The sequence below is a fragment of the Callithrix jacchus genome, chromosome X (genome assembly GCF_049354715.1).
Source record: "Callithrix jacchus isolate 240 chromosome X, calJac240_pri, whole genome shotgun sequence".
Lineage (NCBI taxonomy): Eukaryota > Metazoa > Chordata > Mammalia > Primates > Cebidae > Callithrix > Callithrix jacchus.
Window position 1 is genome coordinate 68713205 of NC_133524.1, and position 12523 is coordinate 68725727.

A 12523-nucleotide genomic window follows, 5' to 3' on the forward strand; every position below is an offset into this window, starting at 1 on the left:
TGGCATGTCTCCACAGCTCAAAAAGACTGCTATCTTTGGCTTGCCGTCAGCAGAAAGCCAGGGACAATTGTACCTTCTCACAGAGATCACACAATCTTATACTACTTGTTGCTCAGTGTCTGAAAACAGTTGTTTCATTTGTTTTTTCTAGTTTTCTGGTTATAGTAGGAGGACTAATCAAATAGCATTTACTCCATCATGCCCAGAAAGTCCTTTAATTTTTGATTTTATGGTATTTCTGACATATAGAAACTTCATATTTATTAGTCATTTCTATATGATTCTTGTCTTTGGTATTATAACTGTTTAAAAGATCTTCCCTACCCCCAAGATAGCAAACCATATTTTCTTCTATTACATATAGTATTTTAAATATTTGAATGTTTATCTACTCTTTAGAATAGAACCTTAAGTATAAGATAAATACATAACTTACTTTCTTTCCCAAATATTAGCTGAAGCGTCCAAGTCCCATTTATGGAACAGGCTGATCTTTTCTACTAATTAAAATGCTGCCTGTTTTTTTTTTTTTAAAAAACAAACAAACAAAAACAAGGTCTTGTTCTGTTGCCCAGGCTGGAGTCCAGTGGTGTGAGCATGGGTCACTCCAGCCTCTACCTCCTAGACTCAAGCTATCCCACCTCAGCCTCCCAAATAGCTGGGACTACAGGCACACATCACCAAGCCCGGCTAATTTTTGTATTTTTAGTAGAAATGGGGTTTCACGATGTTGCCCAGGCTGGTCTCGGATTCCTGGGCTCAAATGGTCCACCCACCTCAGCCTCCCAAAGTGCTGGGATTACAGGCGTAAGCCATTGCACCTGGCCAAATTTATAATATACTAAATTCTTACATATTCTTGAACCTATTTGAGAGCTTTCTGTTCTTCTTCAATCTATTTGTCTAGTCTGATGCTATTATCACCAGATAATATAATTGTTTCTATCCCTAAGGCTTTACAATTTTAAATTCCTTGACTGTGCTTGCCTAATTATCCTAAATAAACTCTAAGGTCATTTTTGTTAGATTCTAATTCTCAACATGATTGAGATTTAATTTATGGATTATTTTAATTTATATTATTTAATCCATACATTTTTACTTAATTTTATAATTTTACGTAATTTTAAATAACATATATTTACAACTTTATACAAATTAAATTTATAAAATTTTATTTAATTCATGGGTTAATTTGGAGAAACTGTGTATCTTTATGATTCTGCATTTTTCCACTTGGAAGCTTAGGTTTCTTTATTTATTCACATTTTCTTTTATGTCCCCCAATAATGGCTTCTAGTTTTCTTCATGTAGTTTCTAGGTGTCTTTTTAAAATTTATTCCTATACATTTTATAGTTTTTGTTGCTTTTGAATTTCTCATTGAGTTTATCCCTAGGTAACTTAAAAGTTTTTATTTTGTTTGTTTTTCATTGTCAATATTCAATATAAAATTTAAAAATTTTGCTGCCATTGTGCATGTGCTCTTTTTTTTCCTAACTGGTTAAGTCTAAAAGTTGTTTGAAGAATATGAATAGATGATTTAGTGTTGTTCATAAGTTAAATATAATGCTTAAGGTATTTCCATAATACTAGTTTCTAAGTCTGTGCTATGAGGGTACTACTATAAGTTTGACCACTAATGAATAATAAGGGTCTTTTTTTTCCATCAATGATTGGGACCAAGATGTAAGTATTTCCTGTCAGACTTAGTGGCTCACAACAGTAATCCCAGCACTTTGAGAGACCGCGGTGGGTGGATCACTTGAGGCCAGGAGTTTGAGACCAGCCTAGCCACCAACATGGTGAAATCCCATCTCTACTAAAAATACAAAAATTAGCTGTGACTGGTGGCACATGCCTGGAGCTGAGATCGTGCCACTACACTCCAACCTGGGCGACAGAGTGAGACTCTGTCTTCCCCCGCTCCGCTGCAAAACAAAAAAGAAGAAATATTTCCATATGAAGGTTAAGTCATTTCATGTCATTGAAGAGAAGAAAAACCTTCCCCCAATCCTGCTTCAGTCTCTTGGTCTATCTTGTCTCTTTTTCTTTCCAGACAGACTTCTTTTATTATGGTAAAATATATATAATATAAAAATTGTCCTTTTATCTATCTTTTTCTTGAGACAGTCTCATTCTTTTGCCCAGGCTGGAGTGCAGTGGCACACTCTTGGCTCGCTGCAACCTCTGCTTCCTGGGTTCAAGCAATTCTCTGCCTCAGCCCCCAAATAAATTGGGATTACAGGCATGTACCAACATGCCTGGCTAATTTTTGTGTTTTTAGTAGAGATGGGGATTTACTGTGTTGGCCAGGCTGGTCTCAAACTCCTGACCTCAGGTGATTCACTCACCTTGGCTTCCCAAAGTGCAGGGATTACAGGCGTGAGCCACTGCACCCAGCTGTCATTTTAACTATTTTTAAGTGTACAAATCAGTGGCATTAAGTATATTCACAATGTAGTGCAACCATTACCACTATCTATTTTCAGAACTTTTTTATTATTCCAAACAGAAACTCTGTACCCCTTACATGATAACTCCCCTTCTTCCCAGCTCCTGGTAACCTCTATTCTAGTTTCTGTCTCTATGTAATTGCCTATTCCAGGTATATCATATAAGTAAATCATACAATATATGCAATATTCTTTTATGTCTGGTTTGTTTTACTTAGCATATTTTAAAGGTTCATCCATGTTGTAGCATGTTTCAGACTTTCATTCTTTTTTATGACAGCCAGACTTCTTTTATGAATATGTAACATCTCGCACTATTTTCTTTGCCTGCCAATAATGCCTCACTTAGCTTTAAGCTGGTTTCCACCCTGCCCAATCAATCAAGTAAACAGGATCACATAATTGTCAGATAGAGTTTGACTTTTCTGTCCTTATCTTGACTTCACCCTAGTATTTGACATCATTGACCATTCTTTCCTTGCAACTGTATTGTGATTGACTTCTATGACAATATTCAGCTTTGGCCGATGACTTCTATGACAATATTCAGCTTTGGCCGGGCATGGTGGCTCGCACCTGTAATCCCAGCACTTTGGGAGGCCAAGGTGGGTGGATCACCTGAGGTCAGGAGTTCGAGACCAGCCTGGCCAACATGGTGAAACCCCATCTCTACTAAAATACAAAAAAATTAGCCAGGCGTGATAGTGCATGCCTGTAATCCCAGCTACTCAGGAGGCTGAGGCAGGAGAATCCCTTGAACGTGGGAGGTGGAGGTTGCAGTGAGCCAAGATAGTGACACTGCACTCCAGCCTGGGTGACAGAAGGAGACTCCAAAAAGAAAAAAGTCAGCCCTTATTTTCCTCTCACCTCTTTAAATACTCCTTTGTAATCTCCTTTGCTGTATGTTCTGCCCACTCCCGTAACTTCAGTTATCACCTCTTTCCTGATGACTCTTGTAGACGAAGATCTGTATCCCCAGCCACTTACCAAATATTTCCACTTGGATGCTTCAGTGGAACTTAAAACATACCTCAAACTGAATGTATTACTGTTTCCTCCTATCCTTCTTTATTCCAACTTTCTCTCTCTCCTTTACTTGAATCACTCATTTGAAATTTCCAAATTGGGTTTAATGGGGCATTAACGTTGTCCAGTAGCTATGTCTAGGAACCTCTTGTTCTTGATTCTTTACTTTGAATAAGTTCCAACATCTAGTATGTCACTAAAGTTTGCATTATGTTTTGCCTAGTCACCTAGTGAATGTCCCAGCCTTTAGATAGATCACCTTCTAACCTGTCACGTACATTCCTGTCAGGTAGACCTTTAAAAAAAAAAAAACGAGGCCAGGCATGGTGGCTCACACTTGTAATCCCAGCACTTTGGGAGGCTGAGGCAGGTGGATCATCTGAGGTCAGGAGTTCGAGGGCCAATATAGTGAAACCCCGTCTCTATTAAAAATAGAAAAATTAGCTGGGCATGGTGGTGCGTGCCTGTAGTCCCAGCTACTCAGGAGGCTGAGGCAGGAGAATCACTTGAACCTGGGAGGTGGAGGTCATGGTGAGCCGAGGTTTTGCCACTGCACTCCAGCCTGGGCAACAGAGTGAGACTCTGTCTCAAAAAAGAAAAAAAAAAGCCAGGCATGGTGGCTCACGCCTGTAATCTCAGCACTTTGGGAGGCGGAGCGGGCGGATCACCTGAGGTCGGGAGTTCAAGACCAGCCTAGCCAACATGTTGAAACCCTGTCTTAAGAAAAATAAAAAATAAATAAAAATTAAAATTAAAAAAGAAAACCCTCTTACAAAAAGGTCAATTTAGAAATATATAAAATTAAAACGTACAGCCTCTGCCTGCCCTCCCACTCCTGTATCTCATATTTTCATTTCCCCAGAGATAGCAACTTGGTATATACTCTCATATACTTTTTTCTATGCTTACACAAAGCGTGTTTACTAGTTACACATGCTGCTCTCAGCACACTGCCTGTAGGGTAGCCCTGGTCCACAGGAGCAGTTAAAAAAAAAAAAAAAAATTACACGTATGTTTTTCAAGTTTTTGTTTTATTCTGTAATTACCTCTTTTTTGTTCTTGAATATCTTCTGATCCTTTTTATTTTGAGATAATTATAGAATCAGGAAGTTGCAAGAAATAGTACAGAGTCCTGTGGGCTTTTCACTCAGCTTCCTTTAGTGGCAGTATCTTACATAGCTATACTTCAGTATCAAAACCAGGAAATTTATATTGGTACATTACTGTTAAGTAAATTACAAAATTTAGTTTTCACCTTTTAAAAAATCTATTCATTTGTGCATATGTATGTGTAATTTTATGCCATACATATATTCCTATAACCACCACCATAATTAACATTTAGAACTATTACTGTAAAGGAACTCCCTGTTCTTTTTATCTGCACCCCCACCCACCACCACACCCACCACTGTTCCTGTTCCACTTGTCTGTTCCCCATCTCTATAGTTTTGACATTTGAGCATGTTACATAAATGGAATAATGTAATATGTAACCATTTGAGGTTGACTTTTTTCACAAAGGATAATTCCCTTGAGATCCATCTAAATTGTTGTTGCAGTAGTTCATTTTTTAAATTGTTGAGTGTTCCATTATGTGGTTGTACCAGAGTTTGTTTAAACATTTACTCATTGAAGGACATTCAGATTTTCACTGTTTTGTCACTATGAGTAAAGCTGCTGTGAACATTCATGGACAGGATTTTAGGTGAGTTTAATTTTTCATTTCTCTGGGATAAATGCCCAAGAATAAAATGTAAATGTTTAGTTTTATAAGAAACTGCACTATAATCATTTTATTTTCCACGTCAGATGGGTAATGTACTGACATTGTAATAAGGTTTGAGGGAGGCACATCTCACACATGAGTGTGAAAACCCAGTGTCATCACACTTAGGTCATCATAAGCTTATGAACTACAAAAGGATTGCACCACACTTTCAGAGTGTCTGTACCATTTTACATTCCCACCAGCAATGTATGTGATTCAGTTTCTCTGCAGCATTCATTATTATCACTTTTTAGATTTTTAGCTGTTCTTCTATTCCATTGTGATTTTACTTGGCATTTTTCTTTTTTTAAATTAAAAACATTTTCTTGCTCTCAGTCTTAAAATTATTTCCTCAAATACTTTGTACTTTAATGGCTAATGATGTTGGGCATCTTTTCATGTGCCATTTGTGTATTCTTTCTTTTCTTTCAACAGAGTTTTGCTTGTTCCCCAGGCTGATGTGCAATGGTGTAATCTTTGCTCACTCCAACCTTCGCTTCCTGGGTTCAAGCAGTTCTTGTGTCTCAGCCTCTTGAGTAGCAGGTATTACAGGCACACAACACCATGCCTGGCAAATTTTTGTATTTTTAATAGAGACAGTGTTTCATTATGTTGGCCAGGTTGGTCTCGAACTCCTGGCCTCAAGTGATCCGTCTACCTCAGCCTTCCAAAGTGCTGGGATTATAAGTGTGAGCCACTGTGCTGAGCCCCATCTGTATGTTTTCTTTGGTGAAGTGACTGTTCGTTTCTTTGACCCAGTGTTAGTGGTGTTGTTTTCTTTTTTCTTTTCTTTTCTTTTTTTTTTTTTTTTTGAGACAGTCTCACTCTCACCCAGGTTGGAGTGCAGTGGCTTGTTCTCGGCAGCTCACTGTAATCTCTGCCTCCTAGGTTTAAGCGATTCTTCTGCCTCAGCCTCCTGAGTATCTGACATTACAGGCATCTGCCACCATGCCCAGCTAATTTTTTTGTATTTGTAGTAGAGACGAGGTTTCACCATGTTGGCCAGGCTGTTTTTTGAATGTCTGACTTCAAGTGATCTGCTTGCCTCAGTCTCCCAAAGTGTTGATTACAGGTGTGAGCCACCACGCCCAGTCTGTAGAGTCATGTTCTGTCACCCAGGCTGGAGTGCAGTGGTGCAAGCTTGGCTTGCTGCAACCTTTACCTCCCAGGTTTGAGCAATTCTTCTGCCTCAGCCTCCTAAGTAGCTGGCATTACAGGTGCCTGCCACCATTCCTGGCTAATTTTTGTATTTTTAGTAGAGATGGGGTTTTGCCATGTTGGTCAGACTGGTCTTGAACTCCTGAACTCAAGTGATCTGCCCACCTCGGCCTCTCAAAGCGCTGGGATTACAGGTGTGAGCTGCCTCGCCCTGCCTGTTTTCTTAATAATGAGTTTTAACAGTTCTTTATATATTCTAGGTACAAGACCTTTATTAGATAGACGATTCTCCCAGTCTGTGTCTTACCTTTTCAGTCCCTTAATAGTGTCTTTCAGGCTAGGCGCAGTGGCTCATACCTGTAATCCTGATGCTTTGGGAGGCCAAAGTGGGAAGACTACTTGAACCCAGGAGTTCAAGACCAGCCTGTGCGATATAGTGAGACCCCCTCTCTACAAAAAATTTAAAAAAGTATCTTTGTTTGGTGGTGTGTGCCCATGGTCCCACATACTCGAGAGGCTGAGATGGGAGGATTGCTTGAGCCCATGAGGTAAGGCTGTGGTCAAGGCTGACCCAGGAGGTCAAGATGAAGTGCTGGGATTATAGTGGTGAGTCCCCAGACCTGGCCAGTGTTTTTTTTGTCTCTTAAGAAGTTGGCCAGGTGTGGTGGCTCATGCCTATAATCCCAGTACATTGAGAGGCAGAGGTAGGTGGCTTGCTTGAGGTCAGGAGTATGAGACCAGCCTGGTCAACATGGTGAAACCTATCTCTACTAAAAATACAAAAAAAATTTAGCTGGGTATGGTGGTGCAAACCTGTAATCCTAGCTACTTGAGAGGCTGAGGCAGGAGAATTGGTTGAACCTGGGAGGTAGAGGGTGCATTGAGTCAAGATCACACCACTGCACTTCATCCTGTGCAACAAAGTGAAACTCGTCTCAAAAAAAGAAAAACAATTGTCTTTGCCCAGATCATAAAGGTTCTCTCTTATGTTTTTTCCTAAAAGTTTAAAGTTGTAGCCTTTTCCACCTAAATCCATGATCCATTCTTAATTATTTATTGTGTACACTATAAAGTTTAGGTTGAAGTACTTTTTTTTTTGCCTATGAATGTCCAGTGTTTCATCATAATTTATTGAAAAAACTGTCCTCTCTCCATTGAATTGTCCTGTACGTACAGCTTTATCCAAAATCAGTTGAGGGTGTTGATTTATTTCTAGAAGTCTTGTCAGAGTGATTTCTCTCACTCTTTTTCAAAACCATTTTATATTCTAGTTCTTTTGCCATTCCACTAAATTTAGAAGGGGCTTGTCTGTATGAATAAAAAAGTCTTAGTGGGATTTGGGTAAGAATTATGTTAAAACCTATGATCAATTTGGGGAGAATTGACATCTTTACTGATTCTCTTTTCATTTTAGTACATACAGATTTATACATTCTTTTAAACATATTTCTTAGCATGGATGTATGTATCATAATTTAACCATTCTCCTATTGATAGGCATTTAAAGTATTTCCATAATGCTGGCTTACAGATAGTTGTTCACTATTTTTTCTGTTTGTTTTGGAACCGAGTCTCTCTGTCAGCCAGGCTGGAGCGCAGTGATGTGATCTTGGCTCACTGTAACCTCTGCCTCCCGGATTCAAGCGATTCTTGTGCCTCAGCCTCCTATGTAACTGGGATTACAGGTGTGTACCACCATGCCTGGCTAATTTTCTTATTTTTACGTAAAAGTAGAGATGGGGTTTCCCCATGTTGCCCAGGCTGGTCCCAAAGTCCTGACCTCAGGTATCCACCTCCCTCAGCCTCCCAGAGTGCTGGGATTACAGGTGTGAGCCACTGTGCCTGGCTAGTTAACTGTTTTTATATTTTATTGATGTGTGCTTCTGCAAAATTTCTGTAGGAGATCATTTTGAAATTGTGTTCCAAAAGGCTATATTTGTTTATTGTCAAAATAACAGTGAAAGAAAATATCTGTTTCCCTATAACCTCCCTAACACTGGGAATAATTAACACTTTAAAAATTATTCCTGTAAAACTAAACTATATAACTCAACATTTTATTATAAAAATTACATATTCATTGAAGAAATGAAAAAACATAGAATTATATAAAGTGAAAAGGAAAACTCTTGTTCTTCCCTTCCTCCCATCCCCTTAGTAGCCAGTATTCTGGACCTTTTTTTATGTATAGTATATGCTTTTTCGTTTTTGACAAGTGAAATAGTTAAATTCTTCTTCTTTTTTTTTTTTTTTTTTTGTTGTTGTTGTTAATAGGTGATTTGCCATATTGGCCAGGCTGGTCTTGAGCTCCTGGCTTCAAGTTATCCACTTGCCTTACTTCCTAAAGTACTGTGATTATGGGCATGAGCCACCATGTCCAGCTCCATGTTTTGTCTTATAATTTGACAGTTTGATACTTGACAATATGTTATGATAATTTTTATTCATATAAGTATTTGATCTTGTTTAAGTAAAATTTGTGTAAGTTAAACAAATCGTATATGATTTTCTTCATCATATGGGACCCAAAAAAGGCAAAGGATGTCATTATGAATGTTTCTGGAAAAAATATCTAAATTGGATTTCCATTTTGTTTTAAAAATACTGTAGTTGAAACAGATAGAGGGAAATTGCCCAGTGGTAACTGTCATTTGGCATTTCGTTTCTATGACAATACTGTTTTGTTGTGAAGTGTTCTTTAACACTGCCTAATTCTCTGACACAGTTATTTCTTTATAGTTCCTTAGTATTGAAATTACAACTTTGTATGTATCTAACTTCCATGAACCCTTAAAAAGAGCATCAGGGACCTATCTCTTGGTTTTTGTTTTTCTATTTTGACGCTGTACCTGGCTTATAGTAAGTGCTTTACAGTGAAGAGTCAAGGCCTTTTATAAATTTTACTCTATAGGAAAAGGTGTCTTGAGGTGTTTATATTATTTTTCTAGTTGTAGAGATATGAGGATATGTTTTTAGCCAAAGCTATCTATTTATATATTTTTAAGTTGCTAAATGGAATGGTGGTTCATTTGTGGGAAAAAAACATTTTCAGGGTCTTTGGGCCAGTGAGATTTATCACCCCAATTCCCTCTGGATGGTTTCTGCCTTCTTGAATTTCTAGTCTAGATTCTGACTGAGATTATGTTACTCAGGTTTGAGAGACTGTGAACCTCTTTACCTTGAAAACTAAACATCGTAATTTACATTTGATCCTCATTCTACATAAAGTAAGGAGCCTAGCTGTATTGTGAAAGATTAGATTTACTTATCTTTAATTTTCACTTGTTCTGGATCTAGTTTTGAAGATAAATAAGAATTTCAAAGTCAGAGCTCACCTCTTTGGGATTCGGACTATGCATAGTTGTGTTTAGCAATTGTAATTTCTTTAGGAATTTAGTATGCAGATTTTTCTTTTTATATCTGACACTGATATTTTTAAAAAAGCTTTCTACTGCTACTGAGCTTTTATTTATTATTAATAGTTCACATTGGAACAAATACATATCCCCATACCATCCAGTGTCAAGATAATTTATACTGTTTTGACAGAGTACTCATTTTCTTAGGGAGGGATTATTTTTATTGTTTGTGGGAGAGTTCTCAAGGGAAGCGTGAGCCTAGGAGTGATTCCCTCTTTTCCTTGGTACCCAGGGGGTGCTTCCCATCTTGGCTGGTGTTTTTCTCTGAAACCTTTCAGAAAGTTAGCAGTAATAGGCCAGGTGCAGTGGCTCACGCCTGTAATCCCAGCACTTTGGGAGGCCAAGGCGGGTAGATCACCTGAGGTCAGGAGTTTGAGACCAGCCTGGCCAACATGGTGAAATTCCGTCTCTGCTAAAAAATTAGCCAGGTGTGGTGGTGCATGCCTATAATCCAGCTACTTGGGGAGGCTTAGGCAGGAGAATGCTTGAACCTGGGAGGTAGAGGTTGCAATGAACAGAAATTGAGCCACTGTACTCCAGCCTGGGTGACAGAGTGAGACACTGTGTCAAAAAAAAAAAAAAAGAAGAAAAGAAAATTAGCAGCAATAATGCTTGCTTCCCCCCTCTAACTAGAACCATGAAGCTTGTGACTTGCATTTCTTCTCACATCACCATAAAGAAGGAAATTGACTTTGAAACCAGAAAAGAAATTTTCTTGGCCGGGCTCGGTGGCTCATGCCTATAATCCCAGCACTTTGGGAGGCCGAGGCGGGTGGATCACGAGGTCAAGAGATTGAGACCATCCTGGTCAACATGGTGAAACCCCATCTCTACTAAAAATACAAAAATTAGCTGGGCATGGTGGTGCACGCCTGTAGTCCCAGCTACTTGGGAGGCTGAGGCAAGAGAATTGCTTGAACCCAGGAGGCGGAGAGGTTGTGGTGAGCCGAGATCGTGCCATTGCACTCCAGCCTGGGTAACAGCGAAACTCCGTCTCAAAAAAAAAAGTTTTTTTTCTTGGTGCAATATCAACTTTCCAAAGCTGTCATTGGAATTATTTCTATTTAAGGACATTTGAATTTGAATTGTATGTGATTCTGTAGACTCTACGGTTCCTTATTTGGTATGAGGCAAAGTATAAATAAATACGTTTCTCCGAGACATGTAGCGTTGCTTTGGCCATGATTTAACAAGAAGAGAGAGAAAAGCAAAATATACTCAGAAAAACATTCCTTTTTATGTGTGGGCAGCTTATTCTGTTGAGTACAGTGACAAATCACAGATTATCTTTCATTCATTTTGGTGTCATTCTAGAAATTCTTTATAACTTAATTCTGGTTTTCTGTATAATAACCCTTTAGGGACTGGGAATTGGAGTTCAGTTTCTGTTTAATCTTCTTCCCAGCACACCCCCACGATAGCTTCAGCACCTTTACTATTCCTGTAGAGGCTCTACTGTCCTTGTCTGTCTCTTTACTTGGATTCCTCATTTCTTCCTAAGCTACAAAACCTATAGCTGATCACCCTACTTTTAGTAAGCTCCTGATTGCTCCAGAATGTACAGTGGTATTTTTATATTTATGGAGACACTTATGGAACCCTTTGAAAATCCGATGAAAAACTATGGCTTTTCTGCTCTCAAAAATGTATATTGCATACAGAATTTTGTTTATAGTTTTAAGGGATTTGTAGATCTCTCTCGCATTAACCACTCCAAGAACTCCTGGTATAGGTAGGGATAAGAAAACATCATGGTGGATATTTTTATCCATTATGTTAACAGTGGTTTGCCAGTTCCACCATCATGTTTCATTAAAAAGACTTAAATGCTCCTTTGCATATAATAGTGTAATAGAGTTTCATAGCTGAAGCCCTCATAACTTGAGAACATGAACTGTCTAAAACTGATAACAGACACAAACAGCTAATAATCAAACACATAAGTATCAGCTATGTAAGTGTGTGTGTGTGGTTTTTTAAAAAAAAATATTTTAGAGGTATTAGTAGATGACTTTTGGAGACAGAGTTTCACTCTTGTTGTCTAGGCTTAAGTACAATGGCACAATCTCTGCTCGCCTCTACCTCCACCTCCCGTGTTCAAGTGATTCTCCTGCCTCAGCCTCTTGAGTAGCAGGGATTACAGGCATGCACCACCACACCCAACTAATTTTGTATTTTTAATAGAGTCGGGGTTTCTCCATGTTGGTCAGGCTTGTCTTGAACTCCTGACCTCAGGTGATCTGCCCACCTCAGCCTCCCAGAAGTGCTGGGATTACAGGCGTGAGCCACTGCGCTTGGCCATTAGTGGGTATTTCTTAGAGTGATGTGTTGCAAAGAAAATGGGTAGGGAAGAGGTCCCACTTTCAAAATGAATTAAAGTAAGAAAGAAACTTTACAAATGTATAAAACTAATTTTTACTTGTATTATAAAGTGAGGGAATTGAGATATTGAGAGGTTGGTTCATGTTTAAGTTTCTAAACTAAAGTAGAATAAAGATTGAATTCCTAATTTACAAGCTGGAGTTTTAGCCATGAGGCAGGTCCCTGTAGGTAGAAGAGCCTACACTACTGTAAGGAACTATTATTGTACAGGCTTGGTGAAGGAGGCCTATAACCTGTATGCAGCCTTTCTATTTTCTCTAGGAATATTTCTGTTTTCTTTTTTTGTTTATTTTTTGAGATGGAGTCTCTGTCA

At 38.6% G+C, this 12523-nt stretch overlaps 1 protein-coding gene and 1 pseudogene across 37 annotated transcripts in view; one reads left to right on the top strand and one right to left on the bottom strand.

Annotated features, from left to right (window-relative positions):
- Positions 1-12523, top strand: part of TAF1 (TATA-box binding protein associated factor 1) — a 97342-nt gene that overhangs the window by 57416 nt on the left and 27403 nt on the right. For 14 of the 37 annotated variants that reach the window (XM_054251249.2, XM_078364193.1, XM_078364187.1 and 11 more), the window contains exon 33: positions 7981-8094. The exons of the other annotated variants lie outside the window; for them this stretch is intronic. In XM_054251249.2, the coding sequence (XP_054107224.1) occupies positions 7981-8094 (114 nt within the window). The remainder of the gene's footprint in view (positions 1-7980; positions 8095-12523) is intronic. 37 annotated transcript variants of the gene reach the window in all.
- On the bottom strand, positions 5287-5408 carry LOC118150843 (small nucleolar RNA U13; annotated as a pseudogene).